This window comes from Natator depressus, chromosome 12 (assembly GCF_965152275.1).
Source record: "Natator depressus isolate rNatDep1 chromosome 12, rNatDep2.hap1, whole genome shotgun sequence".
Classification (NCBI taxonomy): Eukaryota; Metazoa; Chordata; order Testudines; family Cheloniidae; genus Natator; species Natator depressus.
Genome location: NC_134245.1, coordinates 9648610 through 9672156, shown reverse-complemented (window position 1 = coordinate 9672156; position 23547 = coordinate 9648610). Strand labels below are relative to the sequence as shown.

Below are 23547 nucleotides of genomic sequence, written 5' to 3'. Positions count from 1 at the left end.
GGGGTCAAGCTAGGCAATATCTGCTCCTGTGGATGAGCAGCATGGGGCAGTGGCTAGACCAACAGATGAGCCTCGGCAAACTTTCTGTAACATCTGGGATGTGGGCTCCAGGCAGGCAGCATGTCTCCTGAAACATGTCGGGCTGGCAGAATGATGCCTCCGTCCCTTTCAGAAGGATGAACCATGGAAGAGCAAAAGTCTATATTTCTCTATAAGATGGTGAAAATTTTGCTAACCCCCACCCCCAGGACAGAACTCCTAATCTGGAGTCTCATGCAGGTCAATTTTCAAAAGAGATTTAAGAAAATTAACTAATAATTAGCAATCATATTTTAGCTTTATATTTAGGAACAAACATGAATTTATACCACACCTTTTATTCTAATATCTTGAAGTGCTCTATAAATACTTACATTTCAAAACTCTGTGAGGTAGCTAAATTCTGAAATAAATGCATTTTCATAAGAGTAAACTAAAGTGCAGATAGTTTAAGTGACATCGTCCAAGTTTACACAAGCCAGTGCTAGAGATTGGAGCAGAACCCTTGAGTCTTTATTTCCAACTCCCCGGTAAAATTAATCTGCATATAATAAGTAAATGATATGAAATAAAGCAAAAGCATTCACCACTTTTTTACAAAAACACCCAGCAACTGTATGCAACACAAAACAGTAACTGAGAGTCGCATTTTATTTGTCTTTCAGTGTACATGCTCATTATGTATTCTGTTTAATTTACAGAAGGTCTATGTAAACCAAAATGAAAATGAGAGAGGAAACAAAGAAATAGATTGAGGTGTAGAATTTTCTCAGCAAGCAATGATCACAGGAAACAGCACAGATTGAGCAGGAATTCAACAGGAGTAACACCTAAGAATAACGAAGGTAAACAGTAACTTTTTCTTTAGATAGATTCTCAATAGGGCTTTTTTGTTTTAGTAAAACACTCTAGAATGTCACAGTATACAGGAAGACTAAATGGCAAAGAATATCATACGCACAAACTCTCACACTCACACACACCAAATCACATTTATCCCTGCTACTGGTCCAGGATCCAAAACACTAGTTAACATTCTATTTCCTACCTCCCATTCACTGATAAACTATACACGATTACACTGTACATGGCGTTAATTACAAAAATGTCATATTTACAAAATCTGTACACACATTGTAAAACTCACAAAATCGTTGTCTATGTATCACAACTTGCTACACCAAAATATTAAAAATGGGACAAAATTATACATTTCTCTTTCCATTTTTAAAAAGGGTTAATATGTCAAAGAACACACACTACTTTCCCCAATAAGACTGTAAGAGAACTACAAACCCAAAGCCTCCACTTGAGATAAAATGCAGTGAGCAGCATTTCCTGACTAGAGAAAAGCCTATATCCGGTTTCCTGGGGGTGGGGTGTGCAGTTAGATTACATATACAGAGTTGGTGAAACTAGACTGAGGATGTCTTTGGCTAAAACTTTGGCATTAAATAAAAGTCATAGTTCAGAAGACATGGGAAGAGGTTGCTTGGTGCTGGAGGAGTTGGGGAATTTTTCTTTCAATCATCTACGTACTCACTACAAATTCTCTTTCCTTTCTCCTTTTCTACAGGAAATAGGGAGCAGCTGGGGGGTTTGGAACAAACATGTTTGGAACAAACATGCTGAGGCACCTGCATTTTCTGTTACGGGACGTATTTTTTAAAATTTTTAAGTATGAAGAAAAATGGTATAAAAAAAAAAACAAAAAAACACCCACCTCTTTCAGTCATAGGAATAATCTCTTCCAGATTTTTTTTTTTTTTTTTGGGAAACGGCATAGGAAAAAAAGTTAGCAAACCAGGCATGGCAGAAAACCAATTGCTTCAGCACGTCAAGTAAATATTAGTGCAGGAAGGTGGACTATTTGTCAGTCCACCACATAAATAAGCTTACTGCACAGCGTACATTAAATAACCATCACACCCCGTACACAGATGCTCCTCAGTGAAGATAACGTTTATCAAGTAATTAAAGTGTATGTAGTGCAAATGGTACACAACCAAGTATTATGCACATGCTACTTGCTTGTTCCGAAGTTACACAAAGATGTGGTGCCTGAAATCCTGGACATATATACACCCTTGTCACACTTGGTACCATGTCCTAAGCCACAGAAATATCGACGTGTTTATATTTGTGTGTGTGTGTGTGTGTGTATATATATATATATATATACACACACACACACACACACACACACACGGTTTCTTAAAATAGGACCACCACATCAATACAGTAACACAAACACAGACTAATATCAATACCTGTTTCCAGATGCTCCAAGGCTCAGAAAGTTTGTGCTTCTAACTCTTGCAGTCATTAATGTTCTTTCTGCCAGCTCAGGAAGGATAGACAGTCTCTTCAGGTCTGTGCTGCGCAGGAGACGGCCAACCGAGAGGAGTAAAATGACAACACAGGCATCTAGCTGCTTTCCTCCATCACTAGTTCCATGCCTTATGATGAAGGGTTGAGAGAATTTCCCCTCCGCACCACGCATGGAAGGGAGGAATTTTATTTTGAAAAAAAATCATACCATGCTTTCCATATAAGTGGCAGTAAATCAAGGCACGCTGTACTAGTTTTGTAGCATTTAGATTAGCTGATTTTGAAGGTGATGCTTCATTGAGGAAGGTCCGACGTTCTCAGCTGGCTGCTGGGCCTTGCTGGGCCATACAAAGTAACAGATGCTATGTGATTATTCTGCATCACCTGCAAAAGGATGGCAGAAAAAAAGAGAAATTAAAAAAAAAATCCCATATGCCAAAGGGAACTCAGAAAGTTGCAAGTGACACAGTTACAGTATTTATATGCTTGAATGAAGAGAGATAAAAAAAAATTAAGCAACTGATAGGTGGAATTAAAACACTTAAAAGATCTTTGCCAATTCTGAAAAATTACTATTAAATTTCCAGGCTTCCTTTAGAGTCACACTTGTTGTTTAACACGGGCACTCACCACTGCCCAAAAGTATTTTGTGAGAACTAAGCACGTCTCCCAATAGTATGAGTCATGGATGACAAGACAGATGCACCAGCCTTAAACACAAGAGATGGATTAAACCTGGGGAGAGGGTTGGCAAATGTCCCACTTGTGCCATGTTCCCTGATATTACAGATGCTCTTGAATGCTGGCTCTCGTAGGTATATAGGAAAGACAAAAAGCTGCATTAAAATCCAGAAGCAAACGCCACACCATCTTCTCCCACCCAAATGAATTTGAAAGTTTTTTTCCTAACCTCAAAGATCATTCGCTGCAGTCCAAAACAAAACGTTGATCCAAATGGGTTAGTATTGTTTGGAGAGGATGACCTTAAAAAAGAAAAAAAAAAAAAATGGGTGCATAAGAGGTTGGAATTTCTTCATGTGAAATAGCAGCCACCCATGATTATGTGGCAAGTTTCTCACATTTCTCTTATGCCAAGATTATTTAAATTGGGAGGGATTACATTTATCTGTACTATGATGCTATGCTGCTTTTGGATTTCAAATGGGTCACACCTCAGAGTGGTGCTGAAATATGGGGGGACTTAGGAGGACCTAGTGGAACAAAATAAGCAGTTATTAGTCACTGCAGGTGACCGCTCTTATTCAACCAAGACTCGAGAGGAAAAACTGAATATAAACCAATAACACAGAAGAAGGAGCTCAAGAAAACGAGGACTTTTTCAACGAGACCTTTCTGTGCATGCACACACGTGTGCATCTCTCCTCCACTCCTTTTTCAAGTGAAAATTACTAGGAACCCTATTTTTAAAGGTATCTTCTGCACCATGTATATTAATCTAGTGATTTTAATATATTGAATCTCTAGCAAAGTAGTTATTTATGACTGAAGTGACATGCCTAATTAAATTTAGAGTTACCTTTAAAAAATTAATGCATTTCTTGACTTTCACATATGCTTCATAAACATTTAAGTTATACAAGAACTAAATGCTGTTTTGTTTTTAAGAGAATTGCAGCAGTCAGTGAATATGGGCCCAATCCAAAGCCCCTCTGAAGTCAAAGGAAAGACTCCCACTGACCGCAATGGACTTTAGGTCAGATCCTTAAAACACCTGGAAAATATACATTTTAAAGACTTGTTTATACTGTAGTTTCAGCGTAGTTAGGACTGATTTCTGGGTATAGTTTTCTTCCAGATATATTCTATTCTTAAGTTCTGGCTTCTTCTACAATTGGAGAATTTCTTTAACTGAATGTGACATAGCAAATGTGCCTTATAAAGCAAGTTTAGTTGAACTATTCTGAACAACCCACATTAAAAATGGAAGAGCTTGATTCAACAGTGCATTACCATAGTTCTATCTTGATGCTGCTCTAGTGATTTTACAGGAGTAAACTGGAGTAATGCAGTGAGGAATCAGGCCCACAATCATTTAAAAACAAACTCAATAGTAACTAGCATAAGCCTGGTGAAAATAGAGCCACGGTTAAGCATTTCTGAAATTTATGAAAGATTTTGAAAAGATTTATGAAAGACCATGACTTTTAGCCTCACACTGCTTTCACTCTTGTACTCGACAAAATTACTCACATTTTGTAAGTGATTTCAGTGCTGGTGAAAGGTGCTAGAAATGACAGCCATGCAAACTTGTGGCCCGTGTTTTATCCACAGAACTGGCATAATACAAGTAGAAGTAGTGCAAATTTCCCATACTGCTCCACCCATGTTCTTCAACCCTGCATGGAGGAGCTACCTCCAGAAAGGGTGAGGAAGGAAGTTTTGACTCCAGGCCCATTCAATCCTTTGAGACCAAGTGCTAACAAGGGTGCTAAGTATGTGGATATTTTGCATTGTGGATACCTGCCCATTGGAATTGGGCTGAGATCACCCATGCTTCATATTACAGATTCCTGATTTCCCCAAATGGTAGTGAGCTTTCCTACCTAGAGGCAGCAGAACTGATGCTTCAGCAGCAAAGAGATGGCATAAATCCTGACGATAATTACTACCAGACCTATCCTTGCGGTAATCATCTGTCATCAGCTCACTTCCTGCCAGCAATACAGGATAACAAGACAGACAGCATCTTTACCTATGAAGTACCACTGGCTTTTCCACAGGATGTCCCAGAAGATCCTGAATACTATCCCACTGTAATTACATTAAAAGGGTGTTAGAATAAGAGAGTGACAGGAAAGCTTTTCTTTATACAAAGGGGGAGGTTCATGCACGTTTTGGTTGTAGCGTTGGTGCAAACCACAAGGCGGCACAGAGTGCCATGAAGCATGAAGGTTATGTTTACAGAGTGTGTTGTGACTGGAGCCAGCTTTACTCAGCAGAACCTGCAGCTAGGAGACTGCTCTGAGTTTAAAACTAGCTTCCATTTTAGATGGAAACTGGACTTTAATTGAAAAAAAAAAAAAAGAAAGAAAAAAGAATGAAATACTATTATAACCTCTGTGGGTTTGATGGCAGAAACACAAAACACAGTGTCCATCATTTTAAGGAGATATTTCAAAGAAGAAGGCATCTGAAATTTCCCACAGGAAGGCACTCTCTTAGAACTTTGCTGAGATCAAGTTAGCATCACTGCCTTTTCTCAGTTACAAAAGCCTTTGGTTGCAAGACAGGCATAGTATTTATTTGACTGAGAATTCCCAGTACTATCCACTCCTGTGGCATGACAGCTTATGAAGCTAGCTTTATATTGAAGGGAAGTAACAATGCAGCGAAAGACTGAAGTATATCAAATAATTCACCAGAAAGCAAAGGAGGATACAGGCCTCCTGCCTTCAGTAAAGCAGTCAATACTCTGCACCGGCATTTAGATATTCCAATTACCATAACACCTGGGTTCATCTCACAAGCCCAGTCTCATTCCCTAGGCTGGCAGGAACTAAAAGTGCTGCAGGGTAGAAGTGTGTGGTGTTTATGCCTACCTGGATGTCAAAGGCATCTCTGCATGTGTAGTGGAAGCTTTTCTACTTAATGTTTCTCTTGCCTTGCTTGGTAAAATACATGATGTATTTAACCAAAAAAACTGATTTACTGTTATCTGGTGGATTTTTTTTTTTACACTGTTTTCAGAAGGTTTGAATGATGGGTCATTCATTACGCAATAGAAACCACTGTCAAAAAGTTCTTTACGAAGTGCAGACAACCCCCAAAGCAAGTGCCAAAAAAAATTCACAGGTGTACTCTGAAAAAAGTACCTGGGTAAATGAAATTCCTAAGAATGCAGAGTTATCTTGTCACTACTCTATAGATATTTAATTAATCTGTAACAGTTACTGTCAATCCATCCATGTAAAATTATTTCTAGCTAAACTCCTGATTTTCACCATTAATATTACATTTCAAAGGTATCTCTAATCTTTCTAACTCTTAGCTGCCTTAAAATGGGAAACATAACATAATTTACTGGAAGACAAAGCCCAAGGTTTGACTGCACTATATTTCTGACCGTGTTAAGAGTAAAAAGTTTGAACTACAACAATTTCACTGAAGAAATCCAAATCCATAAAAAAATTAAAATTAAATTTTGGTGGGAGGAGAGTAATTTGAACTCCCTTATTTTAAAAACCATCTTTCTATACTGCTATTATTTCTGTGACACATGGTCAGAGTTCTGCACACTCAGCAGCCAAGGAATTTATATTGGCAACTCTTCTGGTTCGTTTTATGAAGACTCACCTTGCTGTACGTCGTGCATGTTTCAGTCTGTGAATCCGCACTATCTGTGGAAGGTAAACAAAAAAGGCTCTTCTGGAAATTAAATTTGAACTGGTACTTTCTTTGAAATGTATCCAATATGAGAGTTTGAAAAATGATTTCAGAGATCAGAGAACATGAAAACATAACACTGGAGCAGTAAAATTTACCAGTAACCAAAGCGGTCAAAACAACACAAAACAAAAAAATCCCACTGATTAATCATAAATCCACTAGATTAAGCAATAACACTGGAGACACAGATTTGCCCATTCACTATTTTAAAAAGTAAGCTTTAAAGCTTAAATGGCTTCTAAGAGAAAAAAGAAAATATAGGAGTGAAAGAAACAAGACATTATTTATCTCTCTGTGCACTGAATTGACTTGTCAAAACTGTACAGTGTCAGGTAATATGCATACCGTAGCAACAAATCAACTCTTGTGGATGAGCTACTTTGCAAAGACTGGTTTCAGAGTAGCAGCTGTGTTAGTCTGTATCCGCAAAAAGAAGAGGAGGACTTGTGGCACCTTAGAGACTAACAAATTTATTTGAGCATAAGCTTTCGTGAGCTACAGCTCACTTCATCGGATCCGATGAAGTGAGCTGTAGCTCACGAAAGCTTATGCTCAAATAAATTTGTTAGTCTCTAAGGTGCCACAAGTCCTCCTCTTCTTTTTGCGAAGACTAAGCACCGTATGCATTTGAGAAGCCAACAAATCCTCAGATTTGACCCAGTCACTCCCAAAGCAAAATGGTTTAAGTGCTCCCTACAAGATAAAAAACCACAAGGCACACCTTGATGGAACACTCCTCCCCACTCCACCCCAAAAACATTATGAATATATGGGCACAAGTTGTGCCAACCTCTGCTTTCCAGACTGGCTCCATTTATATGAGCTGGTAGAACTGAAGTGTACAAGAACTTTGCTCTCTGAAGAGCAGAGAAATCAAGAATCTTGGGAATCTGAATTTCTTGTTTCTCACAAGAATGAAAAAAGACAGAATAGAGGAACAGCATCACATATGGTTTGCAGTTCCAACAAACCAGGCACTCCAAATTGCTTGCTGGCCATTTTCCAGCCTATGAATGTATTTCCTTCCATCTCTGGACTTTTTAAAATGGAAAACATCTTCTCTGGGGGCAACCATAAAGTGTTCTTTAATGCAACCGAAGGCTCATTTATATTGTCACTCACCACCAAGCAAGTGGTTTCTAATACAGCTGGGTTCAGTGTTTAAGTAATATGCCCATTGTACACCAATGAACTGTCAGCGACAGAATTGCACTGCACATTGCCAGCCCATGGAAGGGTATACAGACTTTTCAATGGACTTCATACTATCAGTGTTGTTAAGTTTCAGTCTGGTGGGTGCATGTTGGGGAAAGAAAAGGGTGAATAAAATAAATCAAATATATCCATAATAGAGGCACAAAACTACTTAGACTGAATACAAGTATCGAAATGTGAGTGTGAAAAACTGCATAAGAGCCTTAGGGAAACATATTTAAGTAGGAAGTGAAGGGAAGTAAGTGCTGGTATTCTCAGGTACATCATAAATTTGATTTTCATTTAAACACACACAAGTGTACACCCCACCCCCCTTCCTTTCCCTTATTTTCATCCCAACTCAGATTCTCACTGATGTGACTTCCATCAAAGCACTGTGCTTTATGCAGGTGAGTGCTTTCAAGGGAGACAATCAATGTTGTCAGTGGGTACGATGACAAAGGGATCTCTGGCAGCAGTTTAGCCAGCATTCTATATCTTGTCTAGGGTATTAGAGCCCCAGTTCAACAAGGTACTTACACACATGCCTAGCTATGTTATGCAGGAGGTTAAACTAGACTACCATAAAGGACCCTTTTGGCCTTAAAATTTATGATTCTTTAAGCATGTGAGTATCCCCGCACTTTAAAGAGATTAATCGCATGCTTAAAGGTTAGGCACATTTTTGAGTACGTTGCTGAATCAGGGCCTGTGTGCAATAAGAGACTTAGGAGGCAAAGTCCTAAACTCTTTCCTGCGCCTGGAGATTCCCAGATGATACTTACATAGAGCCATATGCCACATACTGTTGGGTCATAGTTATTCCTATGAATAACTCAAATTACATTAAATATAATAAACAGACCATGTGAGTGGTGAAGGGAAAAGAGTTTTATAAGTGACTATCAAGATAACAGTTTAAAAATTCAACAAAGGTAGATTGGAAGGATCAGATCAGATTCACTTTGCCCTACAACTTTTGGGCCTTAATGAACAACATAATTCATGTTAACAACGCATGCAGCAGCACTCCTCCAGGAAACTAGCAATGCTATGTTATAGCCACACACACGTAGGCCTGCTCAGGGTAAGGAAGGTTAGCCTAAGAATGAAGCTGGAGTGGCCAGTGAACTAAAATCTTTAAACATTTTCCTTACTACACATACTAGAAAACTGTTCAAAAGATCTCTCTTTCCTACTATCGTCAGCACTTCTATTATCTTCTGTTGTTTGAGACTATATTTGAAGTGAAAATTGGTCCACTCTTTTCCCTTTTGTATTTTCTTTTACAAACCCCTGGAGCAGGAGGATGGATTACTGACCTCGCTTAACGGCTAGTGGAATCTTGAATTCACAACGATGGTATCTAGAACATTGAAATTGTAAAGCTGTTACAAAACACAGGAATCAACAGAAACTAGGTAGCACAAATGGACCTAGAAATGCTTTAGTGAGCAGTTCACTGTGACTAAGGGCACATCCACACTGCCCCACAGTTCAGACACGGTGTGCAAATAGCAGTGCATGCCACAGTGCTGCACTGTAACACTCCCATGTGGATGCTGCGGGCATGAACACGACTGTAGTCAAGATAGCTAGAGATTAGAAGTGTGGGGAAAAAAACCCACACCACTAACTGAAATAGCTATATCAACAAAAGCCCTAGCCACAGTTATAATTGCAAAAAAATCCTTTTGCTACTTCAGCTTATTTCATTCAGCGAGCTGGTATAAGCTATATTGGCAAAATAACTGTTGATATAAGCTGCGTGTCGCCAAGAGGGTTTGCTGGTATTACTATGCCAGAAACCCTTCCTAGGGTAGACAAAGACTATGAAATCGTAGACTGATGTGGAAAATATGATGTCGAAGGCTTATATCATCAGTTGGGAAATAAACAGTGGGAAGTTTTAAGAAACAGTCTTTGCAAATCATTCTCTTTTGTCATCCAGAGAGAGGAAATGAAAAATTCTCGAAAAAAATTACAAATAAAACTTACGCGTTTCTGAACAACATTTGCCAGTAGGCATCACCAGCTCTTCAATGAAGGGGAAAAATATTGGGGAAATTTATGGGAGAATACCATGTTATTGGTTAGATTATGTGACCTCACTGTTCTCTGTCTTCTTGTGAACAGCCACTGAAATATCTACAGGCTCTCTACAGACTACTGCAACATCCACCACACTCCAGTGTATTCACTTTTATAGTTTTAACAGCTAAAACTTCCCAAATGCTGTTTTGTCTCTACTTGTCAAATATACAAAGTCCACCTTGTACAAGCACTGCTTATAATGAGTGAACTAATAACTAAATTATTCGGAATTAAGTTTAAAAGTTTGCTAATGCTCATGACTATCCTCTCTAAAAATGTATGTACTTCCTATCTATGCTGTGATATTTTATTATTAAACATTACGTGGCATGTGACTTTGAAGTAGTGCTTGCTGTCCCCTCATAAGTCTCTTTCTAATGTATACTTATTAATGCACAAGAGTTAAAAACCAGAGCTAAGAAGTGTCCTAACAATGGTGGCCTGAAATCCTTCCAAGTTCCCACTAGATGAATCAAAGCTGCTCAACAGAAACTATAGGAACTATAGAAGGTTGACACAGGATTTACTAGTCGCAGAGTTTGCATTTTTCTAGACTACTTCTCTGTACTCACATGTTAAAGTTGTAATGACCAGGATAATTTGTATGCAAGACAAATTTCTTCACCTTGTGAGTATTTGCATCAAAAAGAATATCCTGTTGAAAACAAAGGAGATAGACATGAGCAAAACAGTTTGGTGAGGGAATGTAGTTTTTCCTCAATATGCAGTAAGGAGGGTCTAACTATACAGTAAAAGTAAAAACAAACAAAACAAAAAAAGCCTTTACAATATAAGAGGGACATTTTATGTATAAATTCAAATCTGTATTTCTTCCAGCAAGTGCATATGCAACTATAACTATATGGCTAGTCTGATGTTGAAATTGCTAACGTTAGCAGTTTCGCTGAGCAAGTCTATTTTATCTGCCTATTATAGTTCACTTTACATTGATGCAAGATGGAAAGCCAACATGCTTATGACACAAATTACCTGAGGTGCTAAAATGAAGATGAACATGGGAGGAAAATTTGTTACAAACTCCACAGAAATACAAAAAAATAAAAGTCAGGCATGGGAACGGCGAAATACTATCTGGTGGGGTAAAAAAGGCTAGATTTCGGAAACAAGGGCCTCCGTTCCTACACATTAGGGGTGTGATAAGAGTGCTGGGGGGATGCCAGACAAACACTCAAGAACCACTCCATGGATTGTGGGAAAATGGTAAAATACCATTGTTCAAGTCTGACTTAATTTGAGCATTTGCAATCCCATTTTTCATATTCAAAGATTCTTGAGGCAACCACTGAGAGTTTTGCACAATGTTAGTACTTGTATCAAACACCAACGTGAGATACTTAGTCATTCTCTAAAGGGTACATTGGATGGCTGATTCAAATTAAAAATGGCTTATTTATGGAAGTCTTCAACTTACCACTCCAAGTGTGAAGTAATTAAAAAAGTAGTCATTGCACTTTGATGGAACCTGCTTATGGGGGGAGGGTGAATGAATTTTCATCTGCAAAGAAACCCACATATAGATTTATCAGCGCTTACCATAGCTAAAGTATTATCAATACGTTTACTTTAAAAACAATTTTCCAAGGTCTGGTTTCACACTAGCGTCCATATATTTTCCCTCAGATTCAAATTCTAAATTATCTTTGTGAAAAAATATTTTATATTTTAATACTGTGAGGAGTCTATATAATCTGGGCTAGGTACAACCCAGACTACCGAGGGGTTCCATTTCAATTAGGAGATAAGGGAATTTTATCAGAATATTTATGTAGTAGTCAGCTCCAAATGTCTTCAACAGGAGGAGCTGGGATTGCCTAGCACAGAAATAAGATTATACTACCGGCATTATATAAATAGCAAATAAAAAGATTACTCTAAATTAAAGGAATCCATCTTTAAATACTCTGTTCTTATTGTGTTAACACACCATATATCCCTGCACCCAGAAGTCAGAGATAGGAAAAGACTACTGAAAATGCCTCCTCCTGGCAGCAAAGCGAGAAGAATAGATATCAAAGTCCTCCAGGTATCTGTGAAAAACTTATTCTATTGCCTAACACAGAAAAAGGTTTATATGCCTCTACCTACACCTTTCAGTGAAATAAAGGATGAGGCAGGAGGAATTCACAAGAGTTTAAAAATGAAAACTGCTGTGGAGGTAGCTTTAAATAAATACAAATGATAATTAGTTTAAAAATGTAAAGCCTCATGCTTACTGCAGGATCACCAGCTGCTGGCAATAGTTTGATCCGACATGAGGTGTGTGTGTGTGTGTGTATTATATACATAAATAGTGAGTGTGTTTTTTCATATTATAAACATAAAGAACACACACAAATTTTACCTAAAATGTACCTTTAATTTTAATTAAAAAGAAAAAATAACCCAGAAACCAGCACACAGTTGTTAGGACTTGTCCATATTCAAAGCTGAACCAGTTTACATTGGTTTGGAAGCAGATTAAGTTAATCCAGTGCAAGACAGTGTAGGCACCTGTAGTTTGATTTAAATTAGGTTTATACATCAATTATTGATTCCTTACTAAATTAAACTAAACCCATATAAACCAGGTTTAAATCAGATTAAGAGAATGTCCAGCCTGTGTTTTGCACCTGTTTAAAATCAGTTAAAAAACCCCACACCATCTTTAAACTGCAGCAACTCTGAATATAGACATGGCCCTAGAATTAGGAGTGCCTTTTCCTACCTTGTCTTCTGACTTGTAAAAAACTTTGTGCGGAGACCCCAAAGTGCTCAGAACATCTTGGCATGAATCACCAAAGTACACACAGCGCTCAAATACCCGCATCTTGGCATCAGCTAATACACCTGGGCCACAGCCTGAAGAATGGGGAACAACAGCCTAATGTTTATAACTCCTCGATCACAACACTACACAAAGAATGAATAATCACAAATCCCAGCACCTAGCTGGTTAAGGGGATGGAATGCAAAGAAGTTCCTTTAAGATAATTTTGCTGTACTGAATTCAGTTCTTAACTCTGATGGCAGTTTACACACAAAAAGGTCTCATCTAGGTAATGTGGTTAACTGTCATAGACCCTTATCTTAATGGCTAAATTAATTGAGTATGATTCCCTGAGCAGTGGAATAAGACCAACTCTTCCCCTATCTCTTTTCATTTTTCAAAATGCAGTTTACTTATTTGCACTGTCAGTCTCAAATTTGATCAATTGGTATCAAGTATAAGTGTGAGCAGTTAGCTATGTCTGTAAGAGGTTTAACTGCAGTATTGGAAGCATTGTGGGAGTTGTACGGTTTTAAAGGTTATAAAACAGTGTGTAATCTGACCAGACAAAAAAACAAGGCCCGTGCAACAGAATTCTTAGTCAGTACTGTTTTAGGCCAAAGAAATATATATCACATTCTCACCGGAGAGTTTCTAGCTTTTATTAGCTACAGAGTAAGTAAACTCATATATACACACAATGCTTATTTAAATAAGTGCACTGAATCACAGCTACACAGATGCATGGTTGAAACATTGTTTGAAATTATGAAACGAATCACTGTATATATAATGTTCCATTGCTCTACTTTGCTGCGTAGGCATTACAACTCAAGGTATTTTTCAACCAAAGTAGCTTTAATCCAAAACAAACAAACAACCTCCCCCAAACAAAAATCAGATGAACAAATCAGGAAATTAATTTCTTTATATATTAGAGGGCACTGAAGTGCAATATACCAGAATTAAAGTTTTAGATGAGCTGGTTGCTGGATAGGCATAAACGGGCAATTCACAAGGCAAGATTAATTGTACTATGTCGCCAATGGCTCCAACATGAATCCCATGACCAGAAGTTCTCTTCAGTTCTAGCCTTTCACTGCCAAAAATCACTTAACTAAGGCAATCATGGTGTGAAAGGGTGCTGAACCACAACAGAGGCCATAAAAGTAGTATTTGCCTATCTGACTATGTCTTCACAGGCCTCATGGGGAGCCTAAGGTACAACATGGCCAGCTAACATGGCTTCCAAAGTACGAGGATGCAACCTAACAGGGCTTTTCAAATGTGTTAACACGATTCTCTCTCTCTCTCCCCAACACACACACACACTTTTTGCCCATTTTGACATACCCGCTATGTCTAGCTAGTGGTTGGGCAGCGATGTAAGTCAGGGATAAACATGCCTTGCCTCTAAGAGAAAAATTTTAAATGTAATGCTGAGAGCATAATTAGTATTTTTATTTATGATTTCCAGAAGTGGTTTTTCAATTCATGGAGAATTCAGTTTTTCTTACCAAACAGCTCTCTCACTGTAATTGAGAAAGTTTTCTTGAGAGCCAAAAGGCGGCTAGCTAGTGCTGCCTCCTGGTCTGTGGTATCTCGTAAGTATTATAAAGAGAAGGAAACCCAATCAAGCCAGCTTTGATTTCTTCAGCAAGAGTTACTGTAAGTTAACTCACTTACACAGAAACTAATTCCAGAAGGGGTGGAGAATGAATTAACTGGAGGAACTAAGTTCAGCTAGGAAAGAATGATACATGGCAAGTTTGTCCTTTAGCAAGTTCTAGAAGTCTGACAGCTAATATAACATTTTAATAAAGATTTTATTTATTGCTAACATCATTTCCTTTAAGTCTCAGGTATGTATGTTATCTAGACATGACACTCTACCTTAAAAGTATCCAATTTTTCAAAACCATTTATATTATCTGGATAATATAGCTAACTCCTTCCCTACTACACCAGGATATATGATCCCTGTCCTAGGCAGCTCTCCATTATCTTCCTCTGTAAAGACAGAAGCAAAGTAACTTTAACAAATCTGCTACATTTTTATTCATTATTTCTTATGCCTCATTTTTTTTAAAGCTTTCCCTCCCTCCACTTTTTACCTTGTGTGTACTAAGAATATATGAGTTCTCTCAACGTGACCATGTCTAAAAAAGTCATAACACTGAGAAAATAAGCCCTGCTACTCAAAAGAAGAATTTGAAATAAACTGAATATGTTTTTTGACAATATTTTAAAGCCCTTTAAAGGAGCAGTCACCTAGTGGCATCTCTGATCAGGCAATAAACCTTTCTTCTTAGTCTAGATGTCCAGCCATCAAGAGAACACAGGGTAAATACCAATCAACTCATGTCACTTGTAATGCCACCTCCACTGAATTTAGAATGACAGTGGCATTGTGTAGTGCTGGTGTTACAGTGTTCAGGGCACACACCTACCTGAGGTTTCATTGTTTCTGACAGGGTTTTCCTATGACAGACAGCATCTGTTTATTTTTCTGGGCATATGCACAGAATAAAACAAATTCCACTGCCAACAAGAAACTCCATGAACTTGGAATTGAAAAAAGTTTCCACAGCCATCTGTGATTTCTCCATGAGTGTGGATATGCAGCAACGGTAAGATACTGTTTCATAGAGGGTTTAAAAGAAGATGTGCAAAACATTTTGAAACCCACCTATGAAAATACAATAAGATAGCTAACGCATATTTCATTCGAATTTGTCCCTTCTTTCCTGACTAAAAGTGAGGGCAACACAACATCTGTTCTCAGTAATACCTGCAGTGAGTAAGCGGAGCCGTAAACCTGAGGGTCCAGTTCCATCTCTCAGAACATCAATGTTCTCTGCATACACGTTACCAAGGAAACAGCTGAGGGGCATGAGGGGAGCCCTGGAACAGTTAGATCAGATATAACAAAAACAAACACTGGAAATGCTTAAGATAAGAATTTTCTGCTAACTCTCCAATGACAGAAGCTAGTACAATACATTAAAGCAAAGCATATTAGTGTTGACATGGGAGAGCCTAACTCACCTAGAATGAAGGGGCTGAAGTAATTTTTGAGACGGTCAACTCAAAAAAAGCTCACATTGTCTACAGCCTTGTTAAGCAGCACAATAAATAAAAATGCAACATGAAAGATTGGGTCCTTTACTAACTAAAAACCAATTCAAAAAGATCTAGAAATTACAGCAGCTGCATCCAGCACTTGGGACTTTATAATTATATATCTCATATTATACCGGAACATATTGTTTCAGACAGTTTTTGGTTTCAAGTGTACTTCTTGTGAAAATAAGGGCCATATTGTGCTTATACATGTTTAACTCACAGCTGCCGCTAGAACTAAACAACATGTGTGTGCCATGTGGAGGCTTCCACACATGACACTGCCAGCACTTCTCACTCTCCAGCTCAAGTATTCCTGCTAGTCCAGTCTTGGACCATTCCTGAATACAGATGGCTGAGTGTACTGATTTCTGCTGTGGTTCGTTGACGTGAGTTAGCATCTAAAGTCTATTTTAAGATCATAAAACACGTGCCTCCTAGTCCCTAGATTTTAATTGATTCACATTGTCATTTGTCACCATTTCTAAATGTCAAAGTATCTGAATTATTTTAAAGGGGCATCATCAGCATGAACTCTAGACAATTAACATTTTTTGAAGAAGTTTAAGCTGCACCATCTGTTCCTCAGTTCACTTGCCAATTTTCCTTTTTAAATCTCTTTCAGTTATAATCACCTAATTAATTGCAACAGTAGCAGGTAAGGAATTTACAGAAAGGTAATATACTTTTAAGAGAATATGTGTACTTTCCTTAAAGTTACTTTTTCCCAATAATGTGAATTTTTCTGTGCCTGAGTGAATACATAACTTGCCTGTGAGCTGAGGCTTTTATGCATGCACACATATATTAAAACCCACCATGCCACCGATGGGTGGAGGAAAACTTTCCCAAAGCGCTTGATTCTAATTAGACTACAATGTCCACATAAACAAGGTCCATTATAATGTATCCCCTTCTCTTGCTCATTACTCCATCCGGGCATTAGTCTTCCCCAGGAAGAAAAATACTTTCAGAAATACTGAACCTTGAAGTAATGGTAACAGTACAGTATTGCTTAATATGGGATAATGAAATGCCATGTCAAATATGAATGTAACAGTTCATTCAGATGGGAAAAAAAGACATAAGGATTCATTCTCCTATTAATAAGGGATTTATACAAGTAATTCCCATTCATACTCACGGAAGTTAGACACACAAATCCCCTGAGCATCAACGGGATAGAAATAAGCCATATACGACATATTATTCATATGCTAAATAAGCACGGAGACTGCTATTTTATTATTTGCATTGCAGTAAAGCTTAAGGGCCCTAATCAGAAATTGAGGCCCAATTGTGATAGACACTGTACAAACAAATAGCAAAAATATTGTTCCTTGCCCTAGTCAGCTTCACTTAGCTAAATAAAGGGCATTAGTGTACATGCAAACTGTGTAAGTACAGTGCCTTTTCCAAATAAAGCTCATATCCTCACTCTTGGAGCATGTAACCTCACTTTTGGAGAAGAGTTTTCTTGAGTCTCACTTGCTTCTTCCATACTACCCCACCTATCCTCCGAGCTCAATTTTGATCTTCGTTGATTTAGGGAAAGGAGAAAAAATCATTTTAGATATTGGTTAACCACCCTTGACAAATCAGCTATACATACTTGGTATCCTGCAGGCTGTTTCCATTGTAGATGTACATTCGTTTCACAGTTGCACCATGGGGAATTTGCAGAGAAGCTAGGCCATGAGCAAAGTTAGGCTGTGGATATATAAAAACATTCGAACTGACTATTATATACTGTATGACAAACATATACATTACTCTAAAAACACACATTTCCATTCAAAATATTGCACCAGACAACTGTATTTGTAAATACAGACTGTACATCTCTAGGTATAGTTAACTTGAATATCTGTACACTACAACTGCAGGAAAAAAAGCCACTGGAAAATATTAGCTTGCACTACACTGTTCACTGATGCTCATGGTCGGGTGGAAAAGCTCAATTCTTTAACCTACCCTCTGCCAGATGGCTATAGTTTTTCAGTTCCCTAACATAAGCCACACATATACCCAAAAAGAAAAGGAGTACTTGTGGCACCTTAGAGACTAACAAATTTATTTGAGCATAAGCTTTCGTGAGCTACAGCTCACTTCATCGGAGGCATTCAGTGGTTGAATGCCTCTGATGAAGTGAGCTGTAGCTCATGAAAGCTTATGCTCAAATAAATTTGTTAGTCTCTAAGGTGCCACAAGAACTCCTTTTCTTTTTGCGAATACAGACTAACACGGCTGCTACTCTGAAACATATACCCAAGACACTCTAGTTCAGGACTAGTGTTTGAAAAAGTTTATAGGCTTTGAAAGCATTTGTTCTGGTATACTACAGTATTTATGGTCCTGGAAAACTGTAGAAAATGGGGCCTTTAACATGTGGGTGACATTTTTTTTTTTTTTTAAATCTTATCAATCTTTTGTCATATTATTCATGCTTGCTTTCTAAAACCCGTTAATAGCTCCCCAAAAATTTAAGAATTAATGTTTGTACCTCTGCTGGTTTGGAGAATGTCTTTGTCAGAGAAAATACCTTGACTTATCTGGTTCCTTTCAGTATTCTTTCCTTCTCCAATCCCTCCAACACAATTCAATGTTATTTATGTATGGATAATTTTTACAATGATTTTAAAATCTGTTGTTAAAGAAGAGTTGTGCTGAAGAAGGAAATCTGACACTGTCCTAGGTGAGTCTGTTTATAGGTATGCATATTGAACATAAACTTCACCTATAAAAGATTGTCTCCACAACACTATTCAAACACACACCACTAGCTTTGGAAAGGAAAATAATTTGTCGTGCTATGTTGTTCCCTGGCATAACACAGAGACACAGAAACAACACACAGAAAAAATAAATATGCAAAAGAGTCTCCTACTTTAACTGTTTTACTTCAATAGGACCTCACCTAAACTAAACATGTCAACGTTTTTTACTATAAAAAAATATTTTGTAAGAAAGAACAGGAAGCGTAACAGGAATAACTGACCTTTCACTATATCGCTATCATTTCAGACACTGTCTCCTTTCTAACGTAATTAGTCCTAAATCCTAACAATCTGGAAGTCTAAGACAAGAGAAAACCAAATTAATAGTATTTAAGGAAAATGACTGTCAATGTCATTTTAATATGTTCAGTATTATTCTCTAGTCATTTCTAAATACAGATGAAATTCTTGTTTGCCTTTTGACTACACTGAGCCGAAGTTTTCATTGTGTTTTCCCACAAGGAGGCTTACAGGTGTTCTTTGAACTTTTGATGCACATTGGGTAGTGTTCTTTACAATATGTAGTACTTTGCAACAGACATGACATTCATTGCTTTGTGAGGTCTTTCTGGATTTCCACACAATCCTTCCTAATCCTCAAACAAACAACTGTCATCTGCAGATTTCACTACTTCACTGTTCAACCACTTTTCCAGGATGTTTTGATGGGGGAACTCCATTGCTGATCTCCTTCCATGCTGACCATTTATTCCTAAGTTTTGTTTTCTACCTCTACAACAATTTATAATCGATGGAAGAACTTTACCTCTCATCATAAGAAAACGTAGTAACCTTAATAGCCTCTTGTGAGTAACTTTGTGAAAGGCTTAGAAAGTGAAAATCAATTCTAGCTTCTATTTGGAGACTCTTGTTAAAGAACTCTAATAGTGTTGAGAGGCACAATTTACCCTGTCAAGACATGCTCTTATTAGGTGTTTTAACTACCCATAATTATTTTTCCAGTTAGTCCGTCAAAGTTGGTACTGAAATAAGATGCATAGGTCTACAATGGCTAAGTTCTTTCCTAGCAGCTCTTTTAAAAAAAAAAAAAAATAGGCACAACATTGGCTATTCTCCAGTATCCTAGTAGAATACCTGATAAAAATAAAATCTTTCATTAAGCAGTTCAGATAGCTCGTTCTTACATGCCTTCAGAACTCTTGGGTGAATACCATCTGATCCTGGTGGTGTATTGCTATTTAGTTTATCAATTTGTTCCAATGCTTTTTTTGACACCTCATTTGCGGACACTATCAATTATCTGCAAAGGATACCTTTTGGGTAGGTATCTCCCTAGTCTCTTACTTGTTGAAGACTCATACAAAAGTCATTAAGCTTCTTTGCAATGCCCTTAGCCTCTAAATGCTCTCTCTACACATAGCTAGCCTACTGATCTGGGAATTAGCTCATATAATGAGAACATATGCCACTATATTGGCTAACCTATCTCCTCCCCCGCCCCTTCCATCCAGTTTTTGTCATGGAATCCAACACTGTACAATATGCATTGCCTTTAGGTGATGAGAATGGATCACACAATACAGGGTATTTTCATTAACACAGAAGTGAGTTATACAGCATTACCATAGTAGGTCTGATCTTGCTTCCAGTGAAGTCAGTGTGATATATGTCACCAGCTTCAATGGATATAGGATTAGGCCCACTTACGCATTTAGTAACCTATCAAAACATTTAGTGAATAAGGAAACCTATATAGCATAACACACGTAATTCTGATTTCCAGACTCTCCTATCTAGCAAGCGTATTTTACGCCCTCTATTCTAGTTAGCTGCACAATCACTTTGGAGGAATTGAAACAGAATTTATAGATAATTTGAGATTAACTAAAGCAAAAGCAAAGCTTACTTTAACTGAAATATTTTAGATATTAGTTGGGTGTTCACATTTGAGAAGCAAATTTTAGAGATTCTGCTCAATAATGAAAATGCTACTCCCTATTAGTTTCGGAAGCAAACCCTCCATCCACACCCTTCTGCTAAAAGCCAGGCATGATCTTTGGCTTTGAAATGATTATGCTTAAGGTAAGAAAATGCATCAGAGCACAATTTAAGACTTAAATTTCACCCAGATGAAGGGTTTGTTTTGCTTGCAGGCAAATATAGGTGATATTTTGCAACGGTTACCAAGACAAAAAACAAACAAGCACAGTATCTATTAACTAAGAATGATTCCTGACCTCGTACTTTGGAGTTTCAGCCCATGAGTCCAATTGAAAAGAAAAAGACAGCCCTCTGAAATTGAGGTGAAAGAGTTGTTCAGCTGAGTTGTACACTGGAAAAAAAAGAAAATGGAATTACAGAAAGAGACAGTAATTTCTCTAGTTCAGATCTAGCAGCTCTTTCTATCACTTCAGTCTGCTGTTTCTGCATGCTCCTGACTCAGCAAAATATCCGAGAAGAATAAAATACCATGACATAATATGGAATTTTAAGATCTCACATCACAGGAACGTTCCCCGTAAACCGCGTACACATGGAACAACCCTGAATATGCCGTATATCACAAATATTGCTGCTCAGCCCCAAGTCAGGTGACAGGCACCCAGCCATACTCCCTACAACAAACATGATGGCAGGAGAGTTGACTCCGGACCATGTGAATGCCAAGGCCACAGCAAGAAGAGGCTCCATGTGAGATTCTGCTCCCTGTCACGAGAGGAGGAAGGTTTCTGTGGTTACAGGGAATGTGCCAGTGAAAGGCAGCATGTCACTTGCTTCTTCCCCTACCTTGCATGAAGGCAAGTTCCCCGCCACTCCCAGCACAGAACAACTTCATGTCCATCTGGGCCTGCTGCCCTCAGGAGCTCCACAGATCCCAGGAGCAGGAGTTGTAACCCTTCTGATCTTTCCCAGGGACCCTGCCCACCATCATATACATTCCAGGGAAGACCAACACCCCAGGAATTGTCCTGATGGCTCCTCCTGCCACATTCCCCCTTGGCTGCCCCTCACACACACACCCAGCTCCCTGAGAATCCTCCCCAAATTACCCAAAGTGACTCTCCTTGGGTACCCCCAAAATCCTCCCTCCTCTCTCTCAAATGCTCCAAATACCGCCCACTCCCAATCATATACACTGCCAGTCCTGGCGGTGGGGTTGATTCTGCCTCCAGGATCCCTCTCGTTCCATGGGGCTGAGCAGAGAGAATGCACCCTTCCTACTCGTGGCCCCGCAGGCTCCGCCCCTCCCTGTGCCCCCCCGCCACCCCCCAACTGGTGCACAGGCTCATGTGCTCTCCTGATAGTCTACACCATGCAAAGCCAGAAGGTCCTGATTTCTGAGGTGGGTGGGGACTGGATCTTCCTCATTTTTCCGGGGCTGCTCATGGCACTGGTGAACGGGGCCACTGTTAGCCAGGGGAATTGGCCCTGGGGTGTGCATGGTCAGGTATGGTTTCAGCCGGGGTGGGGGGGAGGAGGAGGGGCATGGACCTAGGTGCCAGCCAGGGGAGCAGGGCTTGAGGGAGGAGGTGGCGGCTGGCTATGGTGTCCCCCACTGTTATTTTTTTTGTTTTTAAGTCTTCTTACACTGAACTAACTTACTGCTGTGTCGCTACCACTGTGTACAGTACCACCCTTGTTTCCAGTTGCCTATTCCTCTGGCTAACACCGTACCAGCCACCTCACCCAGCGTCAAGACCTGTTCCCTGAGAAGCGTGCATTTGCCCAAAGACAAAACCGTTGTGTAGTGGCATTTGTAGCCTGCTCAGGCCAAAGACAGTTTAGTGGGAACTCTGCTGCATCACAGGAAACAAATAATAGATGAAGTGTCTCGAAACGGGGAGTGGAGAAGAAGGTAATACTTTCACAGGGAAGTCAAGCTATCTTAAGAAGTAATATATAAAGAGAAATAACTAAAGAAATGGCTATTGAAGACTCTAAGCACCCTAACACAGTGTTAACAATACAATTAAATCTCAATAGCATTAAAATAGTTCATTCAACAGGAACTCAGCCAGTCAGTCACCAACCCCATTCCTCCCAAACCCTCCTTCCCACCCCTTCTTCATTATAGGAAGCATGACCGTAGCCCACTACAAAAACCCTATCACACAGACATTTTGCACTGTGCCCAGATGGTCGTTAAATTCATGACTTTGAACCAGGGGTGTGTGTCTGTTTGTGTACACAAATTCTAGAGTCTCAGGGCCACCACAATGAAGGCTCTGCCAGTGCTTCCTTTCAAAGTGGTTCCAGCTCAAGCACCCCTTCCTTATGTGTAAAATGGGGATAATGAGCACTTTGTAAAGTGCTTTGAGATCTACTAATAAAAAGCACTATTGAAGAGCTAGCTATTATTACAGACCACAGCTGTGGTGGTATGGCACACGGAAAGAGGTAATCCATCAACTATGATTGTCCCAGGCCATTTAGGACTTTATAGGGCATAACCATGGTCATTAAAAGCAGCATCAGCCAGAAACAGTCTACCAGTCAGTTTGCATAGGATGTTACGAAATATGGAACACAGAAGAGTTCTGGCAGTCATGGGCCCTAATTTACTGCAAAGAATTACTTAATATTTGCTGTAAATGGTGAAGACAACAACAGTGGCAAAAGCAAAGAGGGAAACCTCAAAGAAAAGAGAAGCTGTTGTCTTTCATCACCTTCCCGTTTACTGTCACTGGATGATGATCTTATGAAAATTAGCATCAAACAAAGCTGGTGCACAATTTTTCTTAAGCATATGACATGCATACAAATATGTCAGAAAGGTCAAGATGTGTTGTTACGCTGCAATTTTAAAGTCCTGAATGCAGATTTACATGGCCATACAGCAAGTTAGATAAACAA

At 38.8% G+C, this 23547-nt stretch overlaps 1 protein-coding gene across 6 annotated transcripts in view; it reads right to left on the bottom strand.

Annotated features, from left to right (window-relative positions):
* Positions 1-553: 553 nt before the first annotated feature.
* The window catches only part of PHAF1 (phagophore assembly factor 1), a 46787-nt gene continuing 23793 nt past the window's right edge, over positions 554-23547 (bottom strand). For 4 of the 6 annotated variants that reach the window (XM_074968549.1, XM_074968550.1, XM_074968547.1 and 1 more), the window contains exons 7-17: positions 20931-21025; positions 17568-17665; positions 15624-15736; positions 12791-12924; positions 11498-11581; positions 10638-10720; positions 9294-9337; positions 6685-6728; positions 5084-5142; positions 3281-3353; positions 555-2754 (exon numbers count right to left, since the gene is read on the bottom strand). In XM_074968549.1, the coding sequence (XP_074824650.1) occupies positions 2665-2754; positions 3281-3353; positions 5084-5142; positions 6685-6728; positions 9294-9337; positions 10638-10720; positions 11498-11581; positions 12791-12924; positions 15624-15736; positions 17568-17665; positions 20931-21025 (917 nt within the window). In that variant the 3' untranslated portion in view covers positions 555-2664. Of the gene's footprint in view, positions 2755-3280; positions 3354-5083; positions 5143-6684; positions 6729-9293; positions 9338-10637; positions 10721-11497; positions 11582-12790; positions 12925-15623; positions 15737-17567; positions 17666-20930; positions 21026-23547 lie in introns of all 6 variants that reach the window. The other 2 variants (XR_012641550.1, XR_012641551.1) reach the window with 2 other exon arrangements.